At 45.9% G+C, this 25,580-nt stretch overlaps 3 protein-coding genes across 6 annotated transcripts in view; 2 read left to right on the top strand and 1 right to left on the bottom strand.

Moving 5' to 3' along the window:
* The first annotated feature begins 1,987 nt into the window (after positions 1-1,987).
* On the top strand, positions 1,988-12,250 carry LOC126987590 (tRNA (adenine(58)-N(1))-methyltransferase non-catalytic subunit TRM6-like). 2 transcript variants are annotated; one of them, XM_050844700.1, is made up of 10 exons: positions 1,988-2,207; positions 4,730-4,826; positions 5,227-5,384; positions 5,587-5,696; positions 6,299-6,471; positions 6,586-6,759; positions 7,564-7,724; positions 9,168-9,451; positions 10,178-10,345; positions 11,022-12,250. In XM_050844700.1, exons 2-10 carry the CDS (start codon positions 4,735-4,737, stop codon positions 11,193-11,195), a joined length of 1,494 nt encoding a protein of 497 aa, XP_050700657.1. In that variant the 5' UTR covers positions 1,988-2,207; positions 4,730-4,734; the 3' UTR covers positions 11,196-12,250. The 2 variants fall into 2 exon arrangements, with proteins under 2 accessions (XP_050700657.1, XP_050700656.1); XM_050844699.1 differs by lacking the exon at positions 1,988-2,207 and adding an exon at positions 3,025-3,375.
* A 2,158-nt stretch (positions 12,251-14,408) lies between these two features.
* Positions 14,409-24,898, bottom strand: LOC126987591 (uncharacterized). Of its 3 annotated transcripts, none has more exons than XM_050844701.1 (7): positions 24,098-24,898; positions 20,441-20,582; positions 19,025-19,301; positions 17,176-17,316; positions 15,996-16,120; positions 15,033-15,138; positions 14,409-14,707 (listed from the first exon to the last, which is right to left on the bottom strand). In XM_050844701.1, exons 1-7 carry the CDS (start codon positions 24,154-24,156, stop codon positions 14,610-14,612), a joined length of 948 nt encoding a protein of 315 aa, XP_050700658.1. In that variant the 5' UTR covers positions 24,157-24,898; the 3' UTR covers positions 14,409-14,609. The 3 variants fall into 3 exon arrangements, with proteins under 3 accessions (XP_050700658.1, XP_050700660.1, XP_050700659.1); XM_050844703.1 differs by lacking the exon at positions 24,098-24,898 and adding an exon at positions 20,641-21,862 and having other exon boundaries at positions 20,441-20,600; XM_050844702.1 differs by lacking the exon at positions 24,098-24,898 and adding an exon at positions 20,641-21,862.
* The window catches only part of LOC126987593 (uncharacterized), an 18,552-nt gene continuing 15,821 nt past the window's right edge, over positions 22,850-25,580 (top strand). The window contains exon 1 of the mRNA XM_050844705.1: positions 22,850-23,798. The gene's annotated coding sequence lies outside the window, so the exon portion shown is untranslated. The remainder of the gene's footprint in view (positions 23,799-25,580) is intronic.

Genomic DNA, 25,580 nt, shown 5'->3' with positions numbered 1-25,580 from the left:
CGGCCCATCGCGCCAAGAAGGATCCGGACTATCTACAGCGATGCGCTTTTATTTTTGTTGTTGTAGTTATTTTTCCTTCTCGTTTTTTTTTTCTTTTATCTTTTTGTTTTTTGTTTTTTTTTATAGTGATGTCGGATTTTTTTTTTCACTTATCTGTTTAGTTGTTGTTGTTGTTGTTGTTGTTGTTGTTGTTTTAGAATGTGAGGCGTTTATGAGTGAGTGTTTTGATCTTTTTTTTTATTTATTTTTCATCTTTATTTTTGTTTTCTTTATTTTTTTGTCGTAGTTAATTTTTCCCAGTTGGTTGTGACTTTTGTTTTTGTTGTTTGCTTCAGTGAATGTTAGTGTTACTATTATTATTATTATTATTATTATTATTATTATTATTATTATTATTATTATTATTATTATTATTATTATTACTCTTCCTGTTGTCATTCATCATCGCTTTCATCAAATGTCTTAGTTTCCCTTTCAACGCCCCCCCTTTATCTCTCTCTCTCTCTCTCTCTCTCTCTCTCTCTCTCTCTCTCTCTCTCTCTCTTCCTTCCCTTTCCTTCCTTTCCATTCCATGCCCTTCCCTTCCCTTCCATTCTCTTCCTTTCCTTCCTTTCCCTTCCCTATGCTTCTCTTTCCTCGCCTGCCCTGCCCGTCCCATCCCTTCCATTCTCTTTTCCTTCCGTTCTCTTTCCTTCCCTTCCCTTCCCTTCCTTTCCTTTCCTTCCCTTCTTCAGCATCGCCTCATCCCTTCTCTTCCCTTTCCTTCCCATCCACTCCCTTTCTTCCCATCCCTTCCTTTACTTCCCTTCTTCAGTATCCCTTCCCTCCCTTCCTCAGCATCTCCTCCGTCCCTCCCTTTCCCTTTCCTACACATCCCTGGCATTCCGAAGGGAGCCTAAGGACACTCCCTCGACCCTATGGCCCCCTTTTGACCTCCTGCCCCCCCCCCCCTCTCCATGGCCTCGCCCGGGTCCACTTTACGACCAAGATGCGGAGTATGTCGATGAGGGTGGGGCGGGGCAGGGGCGGGGCTGGGGCGGCAGTACATCAGTGGTGGTGGATTCATGGGGGGTGGGGGAGATGTAGGTTGTCAGGTTGGTGGGGGGGGGTGATGGTGGTGGAGATGAGGGTGATGATGGTGGTGGTGGTGATGGTGGTGGTGAGGTCAGAGTGTCAAGATATCGATGGTGTGAAGGAAGAGTAATTTTTGTAGTGGTGGAAATGCCCCCCCTACCACACACACACACACACACACACACACACACACACACACACACACATACATACACAAACTGTTCTACTACTACTACTACTACTACTACTACGTTTCAAATTTCTTGCCCTCTCTGATAATAATAATACTCTTCCTCGCTCCTGATTTTTGTTGACTTTCATTATTTTTTATTTTCGTATCATCAACTCCATACATTTTTTTTTTTTTTTAAGTTTTCACATTATTATTTATTACTTGAATGTGGAAAGGCAACATCCACTTGGGGTGAAAACAGAACAGGTGAACTTTGAGGCTGACTGATTGCCACTTACATTACAGGAGATGCCCAAAACAACACCACACAACACCAAAACAACACCACACAACACCAAAACAACACCACACAACACCAAAACAACACCACACAGCACCAAAACAACACCACACAGCACCAAAACAACACCACACAGCACCAAAACAACACCACACAACACCAAAACAACACCACACAACACCAAAACAACACCACACAGCACCAAAACAACACCACACACCACCAAAACAACACAAAAACAACACCACACATCACCAAAACAACACCACACAGCACCAAAACAACACCACACAGCACCAAAACAACACCACACAGCACCAAAACAACACCACACAGCACCAAAACAACACCACACAACACCAAAACAACACCACACAACACCACACACCACCAAAACAACACCACACAACACCAAAACAACACCAAAACAACAGTGAAGACATATCAGGAGTGCCGTTGCAAAGGCGAAACTCCCACGTGGGCGAAGGTAAACAAACACACAGGCGCCCCATAAAAACACCCAAGAAGAAGACGGGCGGTGTGTGAGATCACGGAGAGGAGAGGACCAGGAGGAGCAAGACCTACAAAAGCGGAGCAGCTCAAAAGAAGAAGAAGAAGAAGAAGAAGGGGCGGGGCCTGAAACCTCGGCAGCGGTAAACGGTATGTATGTATTCTGGGTAAAACTGTAGCAGGTGTAGACATTTTTATTATCAAGACACAAGTATTCTGCTAACCTTCAGACCTTTCGGGAATCATTAGGAAAGAGTGTAGAGTTAAAACAAGTGTGAAGATTGCCAAGGACACACGCACAAGCTTCCACTTATGTGATAGGTACATCAACTCGCTTGTGCTGATGACGTGGTACTGCTGGCGTTAACCTGGTACCTGTGGGGATCATGTTTCTTAAAGGCCCCTCTAAGCGAGAATAGTGAGAAAAATCATCACACACACACCATTTCATTATATATATCAATGCATTTGTAATCGGTTTATGCATCATCTATTTTTGAGGGTTTATATCATGGCATAAATTTGGCCCGCCGCTGCTACCAGGTTAATATGCCTTTTCGCTACCTTTACCACGTTTTCCTTACTTTTAAGTTTTTCCGCCTTCATATTATGGTTAAGGGACATGTATTTCGTCCCTTAAGTATAATATGGAGGCGTAATATCGTATTTTGGAGGCGCGTAGTGATTCTCAGTAATTACCCGTCTACAACACCACCAAGACGGAGTGCATGGTAGTGCCGCCACACTCCAGGCTGGACTGCCAGACATCGGCATGGCTCAGTGGGAGTGCCCTTAAATTTACTTACTTAATTACTTGTCTCACTTGTCGGAAGTTCTGCTGGAATCAATTCGGCCAACTTGAAGGTCCACAGCCTCCACAGTTTTCATCTTTCTTCTTTCTTCCTTAAGTGGCTTCTGGGGATTCCTAGATGGACTAGCTCATCCCTGGCCTTCACCGGGCTTGGGATGAATTGTCTGGCTGTGCTGCGTCACCACGCCGCGTACAGTATGAGGAGTAGGGTGGGGCAATCGGGGAACTCCATCATCTCCTCCATCAGATAGAGCTCAACCTATGTGTGTGGATCTATGCTGTGAGAGTGGCTGGGCCTTCTGTTTGCCCAGACCAGGGGCGGGCAACCCCCAGCCCGTGGCCCATATCCGCCCCATGAAGGCCTAGCATCCACCTCGCCACCCTGCTAGGCAATAACATCGCAATCCGGCCCTCGAAACCCCAGGAAAAAAAATATGGCAAACATCATCTGCTGGCAAATACTGCTTGTCAAGCCTGCGCTCCTCACCTCACTGCAAGAGTTGCCAGGTCTGTCCTTTTTGAGATCTGCTTGTCCTATTTAATTTAAACATAAAATAGACAGGCTGAAACTGTGTTGTCGTGGGGCCACGGTGCCCTGTGTGTGCGACCTGCAGCAGGAGATCGCCACTTTCCTCCATCAGAAGAATCTTCCCCACACTGACCGCTTTGACCCGCAATGGCACACTCGTCTGTGCCTACTCACAGACATCACTACGCACCTGAATCCTCTCAATGTGAATCTGTGCCTCAACTTTCATCCCACCTCCACCTCAGTGACATTTTTCTATTGTCTACCTCTCCCACCGAGTCGGACATTGAAACACTTTACACCTTATGGCAAGCAGCACCAGTTGTCTCACTGATCTGTATGTTTTTTCATTTTTCACATTTTTTACTTTGGGGTTCTCATTCTTCACTCCAGCCCGTAGCCTGCTCCTGAAAGTCTCATCTGGCCCTCCTGTCGAAAAGGTTCCTTGCCCCTGGCCTAGACTCTGCACATTATTATTATCCCCCAGTCATACCTACCCCTCATGAATCTCTTCCCCACTGGTCTCAGTGGTATACAAAACTTTATGGTTAAAATTTGGGTTTATTTGGTAAAATTCCAGAAGTACACCCACCTGAAGGTATTAACCCAGCAGCAGCGACGGGCCAAATTTGTGGCTTTACCGTGTAGTAGCGATGGACCAAATTTGTACCATGATATTTACCCCAAAAATAGATGATACATAATCTGATCACAAATGCTTTGATATATATTATGAAATGGTTTGTGTGAGTGGTGATTTTTTTTCTCATTTTTCTCGCTTGGAAGGACCATTAAGAAACATGATCCCTGCTGCTACCGGGTTAATCTCCTGGACTTTATTCCTAACTCTGGCTCTGCAACCCTGATGTCCTTACCTCGTGGTTATGTTGACACCTTTTGAGCAGCTAAACCAGACTGTTTCTGTAGTGCCAACTCATGAGTGGAAGAGATGAAATGAATACTACCCACAAAGGTCTGCTTATAGTGGTTCATAGATGCTCTGAAGACTCGTTTAGATTTGAAGGAGTAGCTTTTGTGAAGGTTCAAATTATTGCAAATGTGGTTAGTGACATTGTGGTCCGTGTCATGTTCTGCCAAGTGATGGTGGGGGTGTATTTGTGTATATATTTATAGTTTAATCTTCTTAATCTTTATTATTTTTAGTTAAAAATTTGAGATAATACTTAAGCTAGTACTCATTTTTGTTTTCATTCTTTATTAGATTATTTATTTCTTCTAAATGATAAGTAAAAATTAGTAAATTGATTTTATTTACTTTTTAGAGTTCACTTCATGTGTGGTTGTAACAGTTATGTCCTCCTCCCCCCTAAGGCGTCATGGCGGATGACAAGACACAGATCCGTGAGGGGTGTGTGGTGCTGGTGCAGAAAGGGGCGTACCTCAAAACCTGCCGACTGTTTAAAGGAAGGTGAGGCAGCCAGTGGATGTGGTATCTGACCAGTTAGGATTCTAGAATTATTAGCAGTAGTAATGAACTCAGTATATTAAATGAATCATGATGCTTTCAATTCTAAATATATATGAGCATGCTATAGTATATATGCAAAGGCTTATACAATTTTTAACTTAATGTATAATAGTTTATGATGTAAATGGTTCTAGTTACAAACACGTTTTTGCCTATGTATCTTTTATTAATATCTGATATGTTGTCACCAAAAATAGTGGTACACAAACAGAACACTCATTATAATTATTCTTTCTGTATTAGAGAAATTAAAGAACTCTTGATTTAGCCTTAGGTTTGTAATAATCAAGAAATGTGGAGCTGGGAGTTTGAAAATACATCTCCAATGACTCACACACAGGTCATACACATTTGGAAAGCGAGGGGATGGTCAGTTCACTCTGAACCTGGATGGCGCCCTCAGCTGCCCCTACGGGTCCTCCTTCCGCATGGAGAAGGTGTCCAACAGGTTGTTCAGCGTTACCCGGGAGGAACACCCGATCAAATCTCTCGACATCGGTGAGTTGCAGGTTTTGGCTCATCCAGAATATGAGATCGTAGTTCTGAATCACTGAGCATCTGAATGTAGGATTGTCTGCAGATCACCGAGCTCCTTGAAGTGAGAATGTAATAGAAGTGTAAGATACAGACTTATTCGTTTAGAAGCGTGTCTGCAAATATTCTGTGAAAGCCGACTCACTCATTCACTTCAATTCCTCAGTCAAGGAAGGAGGAGTGGACAACAGGGACTTGCAGGATGATGGGCGCTCACAGAAACTAACACCAGAGGAAATACTTAAGCTCAAGAATAAAGGGCTGACAGGGAAAGAGGTAAGAAAACTACATGTACAAATTATATAGAGTTTATTTTATTGGGGCTTTTGTAAGAGAGCTGATGCAGACAGGTCCTGAGTGATAGAAAACTTGCCTGAGGAGAAAAGAAATGTTAACACCTGATTTCTTTTTCTTAACCTACACCCTGTTAAGGAGACACACATTACAAGCTTTGTCAAGTGTAAGGATACTTGAGCAAAAAATTCAGTGCAAAGAATAGTAATAGCACAGACACTCCCTTAACTATGAATGTTCAAATAAAGTGGGTTTAGACATGTGATGAGAATGGGGGAGAATGAATTTGTGAAGAGAGTGTATGAGGGGAGGATTGAGGGAGGGGGTGTCAGGGGAAGACCACATGTGAAGCGGATCAACAGAGTGAGTGAGTTTTGGAGCGAGGGAGTTGGAAGTAGCAGGATTGAGTGTGCTGAGAGGGAGTGCCAGAACAGGGAGGGATGGAGACACTTCTGCCGTGGCCACCCCCTGGAGGGAAATTCCCGTGCAGGAGTAGGGTGTCGAAGGTGTAGATAGATAGGCAGATGATATGTGATGTTATTTGTGTGGTGATCAAAAGGACTGATATGAATTTGTACTTTCAGGTCATTCAAGTAATAACAGAAAACAGTTCCACCTTCAGAGACAAAACTGTATACTCACAAGAGAAGTATGTGAATAAAAAGCAGAAGAAATATGGCGAAGTAATCACCGTTCACAGGCCTACTATACGTCTCCTGAACAACATGTTCTACGTACAAGATCCGCTCAAAATTGCGTAAGTTTAGATACATCCACAGTGTTATTACTCAACAGCATCATTCATTTCTTTATCACAAGCTGGGGTGTGACATCCATGATATTATATTGTTTACTTCCTCTCCCTCTCCAGGAATCTTCGTATTGACACACTGTCTCAACTTTTGTGTCACTGCAACATCCAGTCTGGCGGCAACTTTGCCATCTTTGAGTCTGGCACGCAGGGCCTGGTGACGGCCGCCATGCTGCACCGCATGGGCACTGCTGGCCACCTGGTGCAGGTGTATCACGGGGGACACCCACAGAGGTGAGGCCATGGCCCAGTCTTTTTGTCATGTCCTGGATGTTCTGCATTTCTTTAAATGGTTTTCTCCACTTCTATGGAATGTAGGAATAAGGGATTAAGATTTTGTCATGAATTAGCCATCACATATATGTATTCTGAAGAGGAGAGTGGGTGGTGAGGCATTGGCTGAGTGTTGGGGTGGAAGTGCCAGGCTGCTGTCCACCAGGCAGGCCAAGGAAGACATGGAGACAATGTGTTTAAGAGGACCGGGCAGCTGTGAGGATTTGAGAGGCCGAGGCACTCAACAGAAATAGCTGGAAGCACGTCATCAACCGTTTAATCTCATAAAAAATTATAGAACAACCTGACATTAAATAAATGATGATGGGGGATGAGGGTGTCAGATATAGATAGATAGACAATTAGAAGGATTCAGACTATTGTTTTTATTCATTAATGGATTGAGGTAAACATACTCTTGGTGCAGATTAAGGATATTTGATTAATAAATTGGGGAGGCGTGGTGAGCCCGTGGACCAAGGTTTGAGTCCCACTGAAACGCTTGGATTTTTAACCATCGCTGAATGTCAGAAGATTACCCACCTGCTGCCCAGATCTTCAGTCAACCCTAACTTATGCAACTTCATTCAAATGGAGCGATGGGGCGCAGCATAGGACAAGCAGGAGTCATAAGTCTGAAGTTATTTTTTTATATGACTTCAGTTTTGTATGTTTTATGTATCACCAAAGCGGAGTGTTTTTCATGAATCAGTGAACAGTGATCCGCCGTCCCTCATGTGCACTGATTGTTGATATCCTTAACAGGGAAGCCGTGGACCTCATGAACTTCACGGAGCAAGAACTGAGAGTCTTATCTTTTATCAATGTCACTAAACTGCCGGACACCACACAGAGCAACGATCTTACCTCACCCACCACCACCACCACCACCACCACTAGTGCCACGGAACCAATGGAGACAAATGGTGAGCTAATGTAGTTACTGTACTTAATGATTCACTTTGAATTCACTATCTTTCCTAAACTGATTTTTTTTTGCATATTCACTTGCATACCTCGAAGCCAGAATTGCTATTTCTTTCACCTCTCACAGTGTACCAGCCCTCACCCTGTCAGACGTGCCAGATCTCATCATCATCATCATCATCTCATCGACTCCTGCTCCTAGGGGCTCCCACCAGGGGATGGCCATCGCAGAAGAGTTTCCATCTTTCTCTATTCAGACACTCCCTCCTTGCCTGCTCAAAATTTCTCAAGGATCTTTCAGCCCTCTCCCTAATGTACTCCTGCACCCTATCCCTCCGTTTCAAGGCCAGATCTCTTACTGATATCATGATTTGAGTCAGTGTCATCAAATATCCTGTGTACCACCACTTTTATATTACTTCTGCCAGGTCAGTAACAACATACGTAATTTCAACTAAAGAAAGTAGATAAGAGAGGTTCAAATGGGAAAAAGTAATGAATGTAAAAGTAAAAATTTGTATATGCAACCAAGATGCAAGAATGTCAATTGTGTCACCAAGATTGCAGCAATAAACACTGTGCAAGATAGACGCTTGCAGGAACACAACTCATGCAAGAGAATCCAAACATTATTATAGAAACTTACTGTTATTTTCAAAAGCTTACCGTAGTAATTGATTAGTCGGTGGTAAGAATAACAGGATTAGGGTCACTGGGAGCTGCAAGATCCCCTAACTCAGGGTTGTTGTCTGCAGAAAGTACATCTTTAACCCGGTAGCAGCGACGGGCCAAATTTGTGGCTTCACCGTGTAGCAGCGACAGGTCAAATTTGTGGCTTCACCGTGTAGCAGTGACAGGCCAAATTTGTGGCTTCACCGTGTAGCAGCGACGAGCCAAATTTGTGGCCTCACCGTGTAGCAGCGACGGGCCAAATTTGTGGCCTCACCATGTAGTAGCGGCGGGCCAAATTTGTGCCATGATATAAACCCCCCAAAAATAGATGATACATAATCTGATCACAAATGCTTGATATATATTATGAAATGGTTTGTGTGAGGGGTGATTTTTTTCTCATTTTTCTCGCTTGGGGGGACCATTAAGAAACATGATCCCCGCTGCTACCGGGTTAAGCCCACAGTGAGGATGGAGATATTTTGTGTCGTCCTGCGCACCGTTTACCTTGTGCGTCAGAAGATGGTAACTACTTTTACATGTAACCTTTTACCAAGTCACTGCAGGGAGCATTGCAATAAGACAGTCTGCAGTTCTTCACACATCCAGTGCTGTTCCCTTCAAAAAGGAGTTACCTTCACAGAAAAATCCAAATGTTGCAGTTTGATGGGAAAAGTTCTCACCTGTTTCTTATGTCAGATGCATGCTTGAACTCCCACAAATTTAGGTGCTTTTCAGCTATTGCTTTACAGACAAAAATTGTATTTCAGAAAAGAAAATGAAGGTTGATGTAGGAGATGGACACGTCCAAAACAACAAGGAGAGTAAAGAAGAGGAACAGAACTGTGAAAATGATGAACTGACAAACCTCTCCAATAAAGAATGTGAGAGTCAGGACACCAAAGAGCAGCAGAACAGTGAAAAGACCAAGCAGCAGGAAACTCCAGAGGGTAAAGAGCAGGAGCAGGAAACTCCAGAGGGTAAAAAGCAGGAGCGGGAAACTCAAGGAGGAGAGGAACAACCAAAGAAACAGTTGCCTCCAAGGCCTCGGAGGGTGAGTGTTCACTGTGTTCCTGTAGACCCAGGGGTGGTTGTGTTACTTGGCAGGCTCATTTCTGTAAGGTGAATTGTAATACATATGTTGCTGACCTGTTAAGTGAGAAGAATGCTGGAAATTAACCCGGTAGCAGCGACGGGCCAAATTTGTGGCTTTACTGTGTAGCAGCGACGGGCCAAATTTGTGGCTTTATTGTGTAGCAGCGACGGGCCAAATTTGTGGCTTTACAGTGTAGCAGCGACGGGCCAAATTTGTGGCTTTACCGTGTAGCAGCGACAGGCCAAATTTGTGGCTTTACAGTGTAGCAGCGACGGGCCAAATTTGTGGCTTTACAGTGTAGCAGCGACGGGCCAAATTTGTGGCTTTACAGTGTAGCAGCGACGGGCCAAATTTGTGGCTTTACAGTGTAGCAGCGACGGGACAAATTTATGGCTTTACCGTGTAGCAGCGACGGGCCAAATTTGTGCCATGATATAAACCCCCCAAAATAGATGATACATAATCTGATCACAAATGCTTTGATATATATTATGAAATGGTTTGTGTGAGGGGTGATTTTTTCTCATTTTTCTCGCTTGGGGGGACCATTAAGAAACATGATCCCCGCTGCTACCGGGTTAATGTGTCATATTAACTAGTCACATGTTATGCTCCATGACAAAGAAGGTCTGGCAAGATGTCTGTCACTGGCATCCATGTAATGCATTCCTTGGTGGTGTCCAGTTTGTGAGGACACAGGCGGAGGACCTGAGCATGTCGTCGGAGGTGCTGGCGCGGGGCGTGGTGGGCCTGGTGGTGGCCTGCCGCCAGTACCCTAACAATGTCACCAGAGAGATGCTGCCCTTCCTCAAGCCTGGCAACCCCTTTGTTGTGTTCTCGCCTTACAAAGAGGTAAATATTGCTGTGTGTTTTGTTGTTAGCTCTTTAGTCAGCGTCTCATCATGTAGGTACCAGAATGGAACATTTCCATTTCTTCTTAATTATGACAAATCATTATCACCTTTATCTTCCCTGTTTCTTATCTCCCGAGGGCAGGAAGTCAAAATGGTTCTAGTTAATACTAGTCAGGACAAGCCTGAGAAAACACTTCTATGGCTCAGAAAGAAAAATCACTTAATGAAATGGTGGCCCCATCAGTGTTGATATCCTTGAAAATTATGATAAAATATTCTGAAATAAAATCATCTCCACAGTAATTTTTATTTGGACTTTCATTCCATTCATGCTTATCATTTTCTAAAGCCCTATGAAGCAGGGAAAGTTATACTTTTACAGAATCACTGTGATGGGGCTGGCATGCAACGCTAATTCTTCCTTCTGTGGAGTGTTATCTAAAAGCTTTTGATCTTGTGAAGTTTATCATTCTGTTGACACAATTTGCAAGGCTTTAATAGGAGTTGTGGGCACTTCCAGGGGTACTCTTATGACCCTGGTGGTAGTTTGACCCTTCTGTACCATGAACCTCTAAAAACACTCATTAGAGCCAGATCAATCTCCCTCTTGGCCCTTGTAAGTAGTTGATGTGAGAGGCAGAAGCATCTGAGAATACCAACCTTTGTATTCACAGCCCCTGATGGAGCTCTACTCTGAGGTGAGGGCACTGGGAGGCACCAACTTGAGATTGAGCGAGACCTGGCTGCGGCACTACCAGGTCCTGCCGCAGCGCACACACCCAGCCATCAACATGTCCGGCGGGGGCGGCTACCTCCTCTACGGCACCAAGGTCATCAAGGAGCCGTAGACCTTGCCAGTTTGCCCTCGGCTTTGCTCTACAAGGTAAGATCTCGCTGAATATTTGTCATGATTTCAAAAAAGTTAAATCTTATTGTAATGACATGACTGATTAGCTGGGAAATAGTTCAGTGGATACGAGAGAGAGAACGTTGTTTCCTGGTCTTTTTAGCGAAGGTATTTATTTTTTTGTACCTTCAAATACCCATACTTCTGCTGGTTAAGTAGGGGTCCAAAGCCTAGGACTTGAACTCTTTCAAGAGGAGGGTATCAGGACATCTCTCCTCCCGTATTTGACCTTGCTTTTGGACACCTCTTTTGTTTCTTTTTTAGGAGCAGCGAGTAGCGGGCTTTTTTTTTATTATTGTTTACTTTTATTGTGTGTGCCCTTGAGCTGCCTCCTTTGTTGTAAAAAAAAAAAAAAAATGTGTGAAAAGTGATGTAAATAAAACTGCGCTGGTTGAAGGCGACTGACTGTATGGCTTTTAAAATTGATGCATTGCCGTCACCTTAAAAGTAGTTCACATGGTGGCGTCTCGTGTTGTGTTGGTCATTATGGAAATTTGTGTCTTCCGCTGGGTAAAGCAAAAAACATCAAAGTGAGCTTGCAGACATGAGTGTTACTGTTATCATCTTGGTATGATGGCTCACAGCTCAAGTTATGGGAGGCGAAAAAATGTTCGCCCCAAATGTTCCTTCAGGAGGAGTGTATCAGGACACCTCTCCTCCTGAAATTGACCTCTCTTTTGGCCACTCCTCTTAACTCTTTGGATAGGAACAGTGATTTGCAGGCTTTTTTTTTTTTTTTTTTTTTTTTTTTTTGAGCTGTTTTCTTTACTGTAAAAAAAAAAAATCCCTCCTTTCAAGACATCCTCACCTTTAACAAGTGCTTACTCTGCTCACGATCACCCAACGGAGGTTCTTACTCTGCTGCGTCTGTGTGTCGCTGAAACAATGCCGGTTCATATGTTTTTGTTGTGATCCGATACTAATTTGTGAACTATTTTTGTAATATATTTATATGACTAGGCAAGTGTCTTTAATAAAATATCATATCTGAAGGGGCATGCATTTTGATTCAGTCAAGTTTGATTTGAGGATCCAGAGACATGATGTGGTATATCAAGGTTTCAGTTAAACATTTGAATGAGTTCCTCGCAAGAGACTGTTAAGTAAGCTGAGAGTTACCTCACAGAATGACCAATAAATTTTTGAGTTGGATTAAAACCTGGATAAGCTGGAGGTGCAAAGTTCTCATACAATTTGGACATGTGATGAGGATGAAAGAGGGTGACTTTTTGAAGGGCATCAGTAGGAGGCCACCAGTGGAGAGGTGCTGTTACGTACACAATACACAAGAAATTCATTTAAGCCTCGGGGGCACAGAGGGATGAACTTTGCCCCAGCTGGGAGTAAGTCTACCACCAGTGAGGTTGGAAGCAGCACTCTGTCCATTCAGCCAGTAGGGTTCCACATACACAAGTGCTATTTTAGGGGCTCTGTGTCTGATGGGTCATTATATACACATTTTTTTTTACAGGATATATTTCTCTTCAATGTAAATTTTAAGTTACCCATACATATTTAATTTTTGTTTTTTCTTACAAGAAACATTTTCTTCAGGAAATAGGGTGGAAGGAAGTAGGAATTTAAGACTATGAATTTTACTGAAAATGTCCTGCTAAACATTGAACCTGAAGACATCTGGTGCTTGTTAGGGTGTGTGGGGATGGTTAAGGCTCTCAAATGATACCACCCCGCCAACCTGCCGGGAGTTTCAGAGGCCTTGTAATATCATGTTTCGGGAATAACTTTTAGCAAAGCGTCGGATAAGCCTGATCATTTGGCTAAGCTTGTTTCAGACCTCGCCCCATTTCTGTCAGTATGATTTATTAGCAAGATGTGGATAATTATTGTTTATAAAGAGGTGCTCAAGGATAAAACCTGCAGATGAAGTGCTTCCTGCGAGGCAGCAAACGTTTTCTCGCGTTGTGCAAGGGCGATGGGGTGTGTGGTGTGTGAAGGTCCCGCCAGTACCCAGAGACCAACGTGCACTTATGCTGTAATTATCTTAGTAAAAAATCAAATGGTGAAAATCGGGTGAGGTCTGAAACAAGCTTTGTCAAATTATCATCCTTATCCAGTGTTTTGTTAAAGGTTTTCCCTAAAAAATGATAATACATGGCCTCTGAAACCCATGGCAGATCATGTTAGATGGCTGCCTCAGCTGTCTTGTTAACAATACTTGGTGTTTCTTGCCCAGCAGAATAAATGTTGTGACTTAATAGATGTCTCACTGAAATGGAACTGTACTTATACTCATTGTCACTTGTCATCACCATCATCATAATCATTGTTGACTGCTACACAGAGTCACAGTGAAAACATGAGATACCCGCAGCAATAACCCACATTCTTTAGTTTCTCTCAGAGCTGTAGGACACACACACACACACACACACACACACACACACACACACACACTAATGTTTAGATCAGGATGTTCATTGTGACATTCACATACATAGCAAACTTTAGTCTGCCATTTAACTGAAAAATACAGATGACATGTATTTCACATAAATAAAAAAACATTGCAGGTACCTAAAAAAATAAATAAATAAGAAAAGAAAATAAGCAGATAGAATTAATCATCATCTATCCCTCTATGATACCCTTAAATTAAATGAGATCCTTTACTCCAACACTACGTAGAGACAGTTATTCTAAGCCTCAGCCGTTGTCCCACAGCATCAGTAATTCCTCCCCACACTGTTTCCAGGACGGCTCGGCTCCACACTTTGCAGTACCACATTTAGACGCTCACAAGGCTGCAGCTCCGAGCAGTTGTTTGCCCTTACAGAAGCACCATTGTTTAGTAGATCAGAATTAGCTACTGATGTAGGTGGTTTTATTGAAAGCCAAGTGATTTTCTGTTCCTCCACCTCCTCACCTCCTCTCCTCACCACCCTCCCATTCCCTCCGTCCCGTGAGCACCAAGACACTGAAGCTCCCATCCTTCACGGTGCCTCACTGAAGCGTACACTGCTGTGCCTCTGAGCGTCTGCTGCATCGCTCATTGTGGTGGTAATTTAACCCGGTAGCAGCGACGGGCCAAATTTGTCCCATGATATTTACCCCCCAAAATAGATGATACATAATCTGATCACAAATGCTTTGATATATATTATAAAATGGTTTGTGTGAGGGGTGATTTTTTTCATTTTTCTCACTTGGAGGGACCATTAAGAAACATGATCCCCGCTGCTACCGGGTTAAGCCACACCTTCGCTACACAGATACTGGGTGTATATGAAGTGAAGCTGCTCAGTACCCAGTCAGACTCTCCCCGTGTCACCTGGGCAGGCCACACCACACCATCATGCTGGAGAATGACACCACCATCAGTAACTTTCCCCAGGTGTCAGGTGCACTCAAACTCATGAAAGAGCATTCCTTCAGCTGCGGCAGGGTTGGCACTGACCAGGGACACAGCGTTCACCGTGGCCTGAATGTGGAGTCCTGAGGAAAGAGAGGTGAGGTTGGTGCAGTGTTCCTGTGTGTGTGTGACTGAGTGTGTGTGTGTATTTGTGTGTGTGTGTGTGTGTGTGTGTGTGTGCATTTATGATTTTGCATGTATTTTTTGGTTTAAATTTAAAATCTATTAATGCTGAACAAGTGAAGAAAGTTTTTACAGCAATATCCCACTTAATATCCTTGATAACTTTGAGCTGTAGTCCAAAGGTTTCCTCTCAAACTGATGTCAAGAGAAGTCATCAAAGATCATACATTACATGATATGAAGCATTGCTGTCGCCTCCCTTCCTGGGAAAGACACGACACTTACCTGTGAGTATGTGCTTCATATTTATAGTGTTGTCACCAGTGTAGGAGCTGAGGCGGAAGAATGAACCGTCTACGTGTGTCACCGCAGCCACGCCCGCTGCTCTGGTCTGTGGGGAAGGAAGGGTGGTCAGTGATCTTGGGTGGGGCAGCAGCTGGGAGGTCATGATGTAGGCAGTCATTTGCTTCATCTAAGAGCTGCATTGGCATACATTGGGCCAGTCTTACAGTCCAGTCCAGCACGTTTGTAAGCTCCCCAACCAAACACAAAACACGACGAAAATGCCTTGTATAGTGTTTTTTTTCTCTTCTTTACAGCAGAGGAGTCAGTTCAAGGGCATAAAAAAAGTAACAAATGTGAAAAAAACACTATACAAGGAATTTTCGTCGTGTTTTGTGTTTGGTTGGGGAGCTTACAAACGTGCTGGACTGGACTGTAAGACTGGCCCATTATCATCATCAGCGATATCATGACAGTTTTAGTATGTAATAGGCATTAGGGTCCAGGCCTAAGAATGACAATATCAATCAAAGAAAATCTGCCCCTTGTGGAGAGCAATGATGCTTGTCGCACAGCAGCCTTGTTGGGATCCCTGTCTCTGGGCCCATGCTCGGAGCACCTCTGCAGCTCTTAATGATTTAAAGTGGCTCACTGACCTATTACTTTTAGTGACTCAGAAGCTGCCTCAGTCCCTTCAGTCATCCAAAATGGCAGAGACTTTGTGATTACAGGCCACGGCTAAGGCCTGTATTCTTGTTACTTATTTATGACTTATATCAGCTCAGGGTTTGAGTTGCCATGAGTTATTAAAATACCAAAAAGGCTTTAGGAATATAAGCCCTGTAACTTGATGCTGCCACCTACATCTCTATTTATGTAGAGGATTCTTTGCTGGAGAATTGAAAGATGGAAGAAATCATCTCATATGTATATCTACACAAGACACAACACACGGCTGTGGCTCACCCTTAAAGAGAGGAGGCCGGGAGCGTTGGCGTGGAGGTAGCCGCCGCCGTGCACCTGCAGCATCACCGGCCAGCCACCCTCCCTGCTGGCGGGGATCTCCTCAAACATGTGGACCTGGAAGCACGCTGAGAAAATCACTCGGATTACTCTCTTGAATCATGATCCGGAGCACCTTCCCAGTACATCTTTTTCCTCAGGGAGGTGGCAAAGGATCCTCCAAAGTGGTTCATAGAAAGGAAGTCTTTTCTGTTGCACATTACTCAAAGGTCCCTGTTCACCTCGTCCTTGAGGAGGGCAATGAATCAGTTGCTTATTGATCTAAGCACAGTGCCAGCCTTCTTGTCTTCAGGACTCGTGTACCTCCTGCACGCTGCTACGCTTTTAGCCTTGCACCCCAGGACGCGGTATGCACCGTTCATCCTGGCTTACCGGGGGAATATCCCAGGAAGAAAAAGAAAGATTTAATTTAAATCCCATTAGTGTAACAGTTGTGCAGATACAGGAAAGGCCCCAAAGTTTTTTGGTCCAAAGAGATGTCTGCTTGGCCTATTGGTAAAGTGTTGGCCTTCCTGCCTCCCCGGCTGCAGGTGGGAATCCCTTGGTTAGGATTGTTACAACCTTAAAGTTGTTTCCACCCTTCATGGCTTCTCCCAAGTACACCAGTACTTCAAGTGTTTTGACAGGCATCCAACACCCCTGGCACAGTGGCAGGTGAAGTGTAATCCTGCAAGCCTCTGTATTAAGTATAATATAGTTATCCACGGGACGCAAGAATGGTCCACGTCCAGTTTCTCATGTGTCTTGAAAAGCAACAGATATCCCCGGCACACCGGCACATTGCTAGGGAGCCTTGAAGAGCACCTGCCTGCCTGCCTGATAGCTGTGGGGCTGGGAGGTGCTGAAGGAATGACAGGAGGGTGTTTGTCTGTCTGTGACTAGTATTATATATAAGGATATACAAATGGCTAATTGGCCTACAGATGGCAGCTCCTGAAATGGGTTATTCACAAATTTCCTTCCCATCCATAAATACATCTTGATATGTCTTGACTAACTTGTCTTGATAATACATCTTGATATGTTCCTGAAGGCTACAAATAATGACTTTATAAAGATACAGTCAGAAAAACATCAAACCTTAAGCCAACACTAGTGTGCGCCAAACCCAAGGGAAACTCACAGCGGTCAGCTTGAAAGTGGCTAAGTGTGAGGCCGCCGCCTGACGGGGCCAGCGTGAGGTAGAGGGCGAGGGGCCCCTGGAGCCGGAACTTGACATTCCTGGAGCCACTGTAGCGCACTATTGTTCCCTGGACCACCGAGCCTGAGGGCCAGAACAAGGGGCAGGCATGGGGTGAGTAATTCCATCTTCATGTTACAACGCTAGATATTAGAATGTGTCGGTAACAGGGTAAGCTGGAATAAAAAGACCACTTAACCTCTTGACTGCAGATTTCCTACAAGAAGACATCCCCAAGCTACAGGAATGGAACAAAAAGTGACCTGCTACAGTTCAGTGAAGAAAAATGTAAAGTCATCTTGCAGAATTTCAGTCTTTCCTGTTTCTTAAATGTCAAAGCAATTTCACATCGTCTGCAAACAGGCTCATGCAACTGCTTACTTTCTCCAGCATATCATTAATATATACTAGGAAAAGTATGGGTGCCAACACTGATCCTTGAGGCACTCCACTATCTACGATTCTCCATTCCGATTTCATGTCCTTTATCACTGTTCTTTTCTCTCTTCCCCTTAAATAACTTTCCATCCAGCTCTTCATTTTCCCTTTCAATCATCCTCTATTTTTCAGCTTCCATAGTAGTCTTGTATGTGGAACTTTATCAAAAGCCTTCTTCAGGTCCAAATACACGCATTCTACCCATCCGTCCCTGTCCTGTGTTGTGTCTGTCACTCTTAGGTAAAAGCTCAGTAAGTTTGTTACACATGAATGCCCTTTTCTAAATCCATACTGCTTTTCTGTAATTATATTGTGTTCTTCTAGAAATTTTGACCATTGTTTCTTCATCACTTTCTCGCATATTTTACAAACTACACTGGTCAATACAAGGACCACCTCAGCCCTCCGCCACTCCTTCGGTACTTTACCAGTTGATGTTGAGCACTTTATGACATCATGTACCGGTCCAGCCAGCTGATTTCTGCATTCTTTCAGTATGAGACCTGAGACTCCATCAGGTCCTATTGCTTTCCTCTCTTCCAGCTCCTCCATTATTTTATATTATCTCCTCTTTAGTTACTATGACTTCATCCATTTAACATAAGAACGTAAGGAGTCTGCAAGAGGCCGGTTGACCTATACAAGGCAGCTCCTGTACACTCAGCCCCACCTTACCTCACCATCCATGGCTTTATCTAACCTCTTGAATGTATCTATGGTATTGGCACCCACAACATGCCTCCCAAGCCTATTCCATTCATCCACCACTCTATTGGTGAACCAATTCTTGCCTATGTCTTTGTTGAATCTGAATTTGTCTAACTTAAAACTATTGCTATGTGTCCCACCTGGCTCTTTAACTATCAAAATCTTGTTGACATCCCCTTATCTTGTCATCTAGTGGGTCACCGAATTGATTGTTTTGTAAAGAATGTGTGTGTGTGTGTGTGTGTGTGTGTGTCTATCTATCTCTTTCCAATATAATAGAAAGTCTTAGGTAGAAACGCGGCTAATTTCGATTCTGTTGTGGGATTTACAAACCGACACACACACACACACACACACACACACACACACACACAAGATCTGTCAGTAACTAGACTTTTTTTTTCTAAGCATCACACTCAGCCTCGCCAGGCTGCCATTCACACCCTTTCTCCAGCTCGCTGTTTTAAGATGAGATGATAACACGAGGCGCAGCTGTTGGAAAGGGTCCTGTATGAAAAGGGTGTCATAAATGCGTTGTTCTGGTGGCGGTGGTGGTGGTAGTGTGTGTGTGTGTGTGTGTGTGTGTTTACAAAACAGACAAATCGATGGATAGGCAGACAAATAGCAAAACTTATTCAGAACTCACGTTTGAGTCTTAAGGTTCGGGAGCCTCTCCTCCTCCCTCCTGGCGTCTTGATCGGCCATGTGAGGGGCGCGGGCGTGGCGGGCGGAGGCCTTTTGGGCGGCTGTGAGGGTCGACGACGGAGGCGCCGGTTGCCGTGGGGTGGGGCGCCTCGGTGCCTGCGCCTTGGGTCTCTGGGCGTCACCAAGGACTTGTCTGTTGTTTTCCTCCTGTTGTCCCTTATTGAAGGTGTCCTCAATGAGCCTCTGAGGTCCCGGGCTGCCAGGGCGGCGTTCATCACCTGTTGGCGCAGCAGGGAATGAGTCGGGAGTAGGAGGGGGGGGGGAGCGCTGAAATAAGTGTTTATTATTTTCATTATTTCGTGTCATTGTGAACGCGTTGGCCCGGGAAACTGGAGCATAATACTGTCATGAATAGCAACCTCATCCGTTAGTCTCTGAAAAGCGTTGTGTGTCCCGCCAGCCCTTACACGCGGCCCACAAACTTGGCGCCTCACCAGAGACCGGGAGAGGAAGCCAAGCAGTGCATGAAGAGGAGAAAGGTTGGACGTCACACTCAACATTTTTCCATTGACAGATTGGAAGCGATTATCAGGGATTAAGGAACAGACAAAGATTGAAGATATTCCAATCACGATTAAGAAACATCAATTGAAGCGGAGGACTGGCAACAGAACCAAATGAATTAACTCAGTGGCAACCCAGAAATTACATAAGTTAGGGCAGGCAGAGAACCAGAACAGCTCCCCCCCCTCCACCCCCCTTCCTCAGCCTCGCCATTGTCCCCGTCACCCCCCGCCCTGCATGGCCACGGGCGGCGCATGAAGGGCCTTGACCGGCCGCTGGCTCCCTTGTTGCCTGGGAGAGAGAGAGAGAGAGAGAGAGAGAGAGAGAGAGGGAATCTGTTTAGGGAAGTCCACATACCTTGTCCTCAGGTGCATGACTTCTTAATGTAACCCCCTCCCCCCCGTGGCGTTATCAGCGTTGCGGCCAGACAGCCTCGCGGGTGTCCGTCCACTCTCATGGTCTCATTGATCTCCCGGGCCAGCGGCGGCAAGCTGAGGCTGTCTTGTGTGGCTCCCGAATCTCCGTGGATAATAATTACCCTTTCAAAAGGGGGCGTCATAAAAGGAACAGAAGATTGTTTTGTTTGTTTTGGAAGGATCTTGAGGCATCCAAGAGTTTTTTTGTTTAAAAGTATTATTTCTTAGTTCCGAGGTAGATTTCTGTTTTTGAGAGCCATTCTTTTGCATCGACTTTGTTTTTCTATGGAACAAAAAAAAGGGGGGATCATCTACCATCATACCAAGCATGGTGGCGGCCCCTGCCCGGGTCACGTGTAGTCCAAAATGGATATGATGATGACGATGGTGGTGAGCATGGTGATGATGCCGTAAGCAAACAATGGTTCCCAACTCACCGTGAGTCGGGGCCGCGGGGGCTGGCTGGGGTAGGCGGGGGCCGGGCCGGGCGGGGGGGGAGTGTCCGAGATTACCCCTGCCTGAAGGGGGCCGGGCCGGAGCCACACGCCGGCCATCACCGGGGCAGTTCTCTCTTGGGGCCTGAGGAGGGAGAGAAGGCTTGTGAGAAGGTTTTGATTATTATTATTATTATTGTTACCTCGCTTCTTATTCTTCACGGAAATGGTTAGACATGCAGTGGCTGGGATGTCCATGCGGTGCGTGGGCTGTTGAGACATTGAATTATTTGCTTCCTGCACGGATTCGTCTTTTGGGTTTTATTCATATTTTCAGAACTTTTTTATTTACTTTCCCCGACAACTTAGCAGTAGGATCAGTCCGCCGACTACTGGCCATTGTTCCTGTTGTAACCCGCGGCGAGGCACCGTCGGCCCCGAGCTGCTTGCAGAATAACGGCCGTGACCTCTGTGTGTTGCGGAGCCAAGAAGTTCACTGCCTTTGTCGAAGGTCACAGCGGTGAATGGAGCTCAGGTGTTCCTTGGACGGGGAACACCGAACTCATCCCAATGACTTCACGTTTGATATAGTCCTATGTGATACAGTGTGGTACAAATATATAATTCACCAAGGATGACACCTCAAAGCAGCGGTTCTTAACCCGGGGGTGCCGGTACCCCAGGGGGTACGAACCCACACACCTGGGGGTGCCACTCTTGTTGATCAATAATTCAATATCTTAATAACAAGGAGGCTGGAATTATATGAATGTCATTTTGTCTGTCAACAAAATTCGTAACCACATGGAGTCTATGGTTAAGTCATGCTACAATAACTGGTAAAGTATATTAATTGCCGTCATAGTTATGTCGGATAATAATAGCCTAATTATATATATTTTTTCTGACCAGGGAGCCGAGACAAATTCATGAGATGAAAAGGGCGTGGGCACAGACAACGGTTGAGAACCACTGCCTCGGAGTGTTTGCCAGCACATGCTGACGGTGTGGCTCTCCTCTTGCATTTCGGTTGTCTGATAGTAGGCAACAGACTGGAGGCAACTAGCTTATGTATTTCAAGTTAATAGTGAAACTAATTTAACGCTTCCCCCATAGAAAAAAAATATAATATGAAAAAAATGTTCCCTCCTCCCGCTTTTAATTAATCTTGACAAGGCTGTCGGCGGCCACTCGCCGCGCGGGCCGTGACATTGCCCCAACGCTGGCATGTGTGCGTGGGTCACCAAGATGTGTGTACCCAGGGTTTCCATTACACACACACACACACACACACACCATAACCTTATGTCTCTATTTTTAGCTCTCCCAAACCACACCCCACCCTCTCCCTCCCTCTAGTGGGTAAATTTGTAGCACTTCACCAGTCTCGCATTTCCGAACGAAACTAGTTTTTTTCGGTAGTTTTCGGCCCGCCCTCCCTCCCTCCCTCCGTTATAAATGATTTCCGAGGGGTGTTTATGGGGATGAATTTACTCAGAATGCGGAGCTCTTTCTAATGGTCAGGGTAAGAAAAGCCATCTCTAGACTGGTGTACTCCTACAATAATACCCTCTAGGGTAGCCTATTTACTATTAGTTTCTTGTAATTTTAATTTAATTTGTATATTTTCAGCCTGACGGCTGCCTTACATTAATAAACCTGTTATTATTATTATTATTATTATTATTATTATTATTATTATTATTATTATTTACATAGTGCAGTGGTTACCACACTCGCCTCACAACCGATAATTCCCGGGTTCGATTCCCTGGCGGAGTGAAGACGGATCTCCTCTGCTTCGGGCCCCTGTCCACCCGGCAGAGAATGGCTGCCCAGAGGTTCGTTACCTGACCAAGCTCATTCGTGGAGGCTACTGCCGAGGGATGGCAAATCCAGAGCGTGATCGGATCATGGTGATCTCGACACACACACACAAACAAACAAACATCACGACCACGCTCAGTACAGTTAGACTTTATACTTTAAGGTCCTGACACAGTGGAAGGTGACGGATAAATCGTAAAGCAGCGGCGCCTTGGGGAACGCTCCCGCCGTGTCAGTCTGCCGTCGGGGTAGCACTGGCGGCCTGTGATCCTTGCCTTGGGGCCTCCCTCTCAGATTTTTCCCTATATTATTTGAGCCTTTTTGACTGAGGCTTAAAAGCATAAAAAAAAAACTGGACCACGCTCGCCTTCCTTACAAATATCTGATTCACAAATAAATTTGAGTATCAATTGTAACGGCGGCGTGTAGTTACTGGTGTGGGCTGATCCCCCATATATACTCGGGTGGAAGTGTGCATCGCTGCCATGCCCGTGCACCGCTTCACTAGTGTTCTCGTGGCTCTTAATCTCCGGCGTGGAATGTATTGTACAGTCCGCGAGTTCCTCGTGTGCAGGGCACGGTGGGGGGGGGGGGGGGGCCCACGGCGGGGCGGTGGTGCCCTGCCCACTCGTCACGCCACTCAGACAGGCGAAGGAGGACCTGTGAAGCGCCACTTGGCTCCCCTCGACGCTGATGAAAAGTGACACAACGCTTTAGTCTCTCCCGTGACGAGTTCCTCTCATGTATCATGCAATATGGCGTCTCGAGGTGTGTGTGTAGCCTCTTGATCGTTTCCTCTCAAGCCAGCCAGTGAAAGAAAGCTGTATCTCCTCGGCGCCTCCCCCACCACCGGGCACAACGTTCCGAGCCCCCCCCTGCTGCCTGTGTGGTATGGGCACGGCCAGAGCGAGGACACAAGTTGATAATCATTAGCAGTGAAAATTTGTCAACTCGTTGACATCACTAACAGCCGGGAAGCACGAGAAGCATACGTGCTAAATGAGGTAAATGTCTTCGAGAACTTCCTAATAAAAAAATAAAAAGATAAATGAGAAGCGTCATAAACGGTGTCATCACTTATTTTTTACATGCCGCTCCCAGAGGCCCCCGCCTCGTGCCTGGCGTAGGAAGCTGTGCGCGCCCGGCCGGCCTGGAGACAACGACACACGATACTTGGCACTAGAGCACCGAGGCGATCCCGTCGCCTTGGTTTATCTGGTCAGGCCGCCGCATTGGAGCCTCTAATTAAGCCGGGTAGCGGCCGTCTGTAGTCACACTCCCTGCTGCTCCGGCCGCCCCGCACAGGCCACGCCACTCAGTTACTATCCCACGGCTCTGACACGAGTGTTTGTTGTGCAGGCGTTGATCAGTTCTGTTTAATTTTCTTCTTCCTTATCGCCGTGGCCATGATCCTGTGTTCATATGACTAGCACATTAAGGCGACACGGTTCGTTGAGCAACGTCGAGAGGATGTGGTCGGCGCCGGGACCGTGCTGCGGCGGAGACATGCAAGAAGATTATGGCGAGATAATAAGTATGTTGGGTATCGGGTGGTAAAGGACAACACGGTGAAGGGAAAGAATGGACTTTTTTTTTTCTTCCTGCTTCGCCTCCTTAATAACAAACAAACTGTTGACCGGACACGGCCGTGCAGTACACGAGTCCTCGCTACTCGGGATCCTTGTGTTTAGATATCTTGTCCGTCTTCCCGTTTCCTTCAGATTTGTGTCCGCAGCGGCTGCACAGGAATTCGCTTTCCTTCATCCAGCCTTGCCGCACACACAACACATCACACTGGCCACTCAAGCCAGAACGGTGACACACCAGACTTACCTTGCAATCACTGCTTCAATCCATGCTGCGAGCACTAACAGGCGAAATATTCCCTGCATACGAGAGAGCCAGAGTTCAGGCCATGTCCCGGCATGTTTCACACGAGCTAGAGTCTGAATGAGAATGGCAGGATTCTCGGCTTTCTCGCCCTCCTCCGTCGTTCAGGTGGTGCCACATGGCGCCAACACGCTCACTTGCCGACGCGCCTCGCCGCACACTCCTCACGCTGCGAAACTCGCACCTGCACTGGTGCGCCAGGATGGCACATATATTTTCCTGGGGACGGTCTAGTCCCTGCCACACTAAGACGACAACAGAAAGACAGTTAACCACTGAGCGGCTCCCGCGCGGGACATAACGCCTCACCCGCCTCGGGCCGCCTGTCTCCTACTGCATCACTCGAAGATGTGTTCCGGACAGACCCAGCCAGACACACACGCGGGGAAGTGTGCTGGGAAACCCTTGTGAATGGTGACTCAAAGATGGCGAGGTTGCTACAAGAAGCAGGGTATGATTGCACAATAATGGATATAGCTAATCTAGTATTTGTTTCTTTATAAAATATTATATGAAATATAGACTGAGTAGGTTTTTAGCCAAGGAGGAACATAAGTAGCGAGAACTAAACGAGGACAGTGTGCGCCACATGCCTCCCTCTCAGCACGAGGAGCCGAGGCCTCTTTGGTGCCGGTGTGAAGTGGAGCAGGCGATGAAGAGTTCCCAGAACACTCGCTAGCCCCTCGTGTGCCTGACCCTCGTGAGGGGGACGCGGGGCTGGCGCCTCCACGCCCCTCACGCTGCCCAGCCTGAACCATTCCGTTGAGGTCACCATTCATTTGTCCGGGTCCGTGTCAGCCCTTCGCGCCTCGTCAACACCGCCGCGTCCCGCCCGAGCCCTGCGGTGACTGGCGGCGATGGAGGCCGCCAGGCAACTATTATCGTGGATCACCAAACACCAGCCCCCCCCTCACGCGCTCTGCCGCAAGGTGTGTTGTTGCCTGGCCAGGGAACTGCGGCAAGAGATAATCTCACGTAATCTCTCGAGAGGATGGAGGTCCTCCATGGCGTGGATATCATGCTTTCCTTGGCAACTCTCTTATCTCGCCCATGTCCAGCACCGTGTCTGTCGTTTCTTGTCTTCACGCTCAACATTTAACCACTTTTATATAGCGCCGCAGAGTCAGTTCTTAACTTTTCGCTGTAGTTATGAATTATTCCTTCCTCCCGTCACGAGGAAAGACGAGGAACACGTTGCCAGCAGCCGGTGAGGATTTTCATCCCCTCAAGGGAAATAGTCGGAAAAGTCTAGTCTGCGTCCGCGAAGGGCGAGAAGATGCCGAGAGAAAGTTTGGCCCGGACGGAATGTGTGTCGCTGACTCGCAGTGCAGGGAAAGTAATGTACCCACAATGACAATCTAGAAGCAGCAACAATAGATTCAAGAACAAGAAGAATGCTCTATCACGCCTTTTTTCCCAAGAGTAA

The sequence above is a fragment of the Eriocheir sinensis genome, chromosome 65 (assembly GCF_024679095.1).
Source record: "Eriocheir sinensis breed Jianghai 21 chromosome 65, ASM2467909v1, whole genome shotgun sequence".
NCBI classification, from domain to species: domain Eukaryota; kingdom Metazoa; phylum Arthropoda; class Malacostraca; order Decapoda; family Varunidae; genus Eriocheir; species Eriocheir sinensis.
The sequence above is the reverse complement of the archived record's forward strand: the minus strand, read 5'-3'. Positions and strand labels throughout refer to the sequence as shown.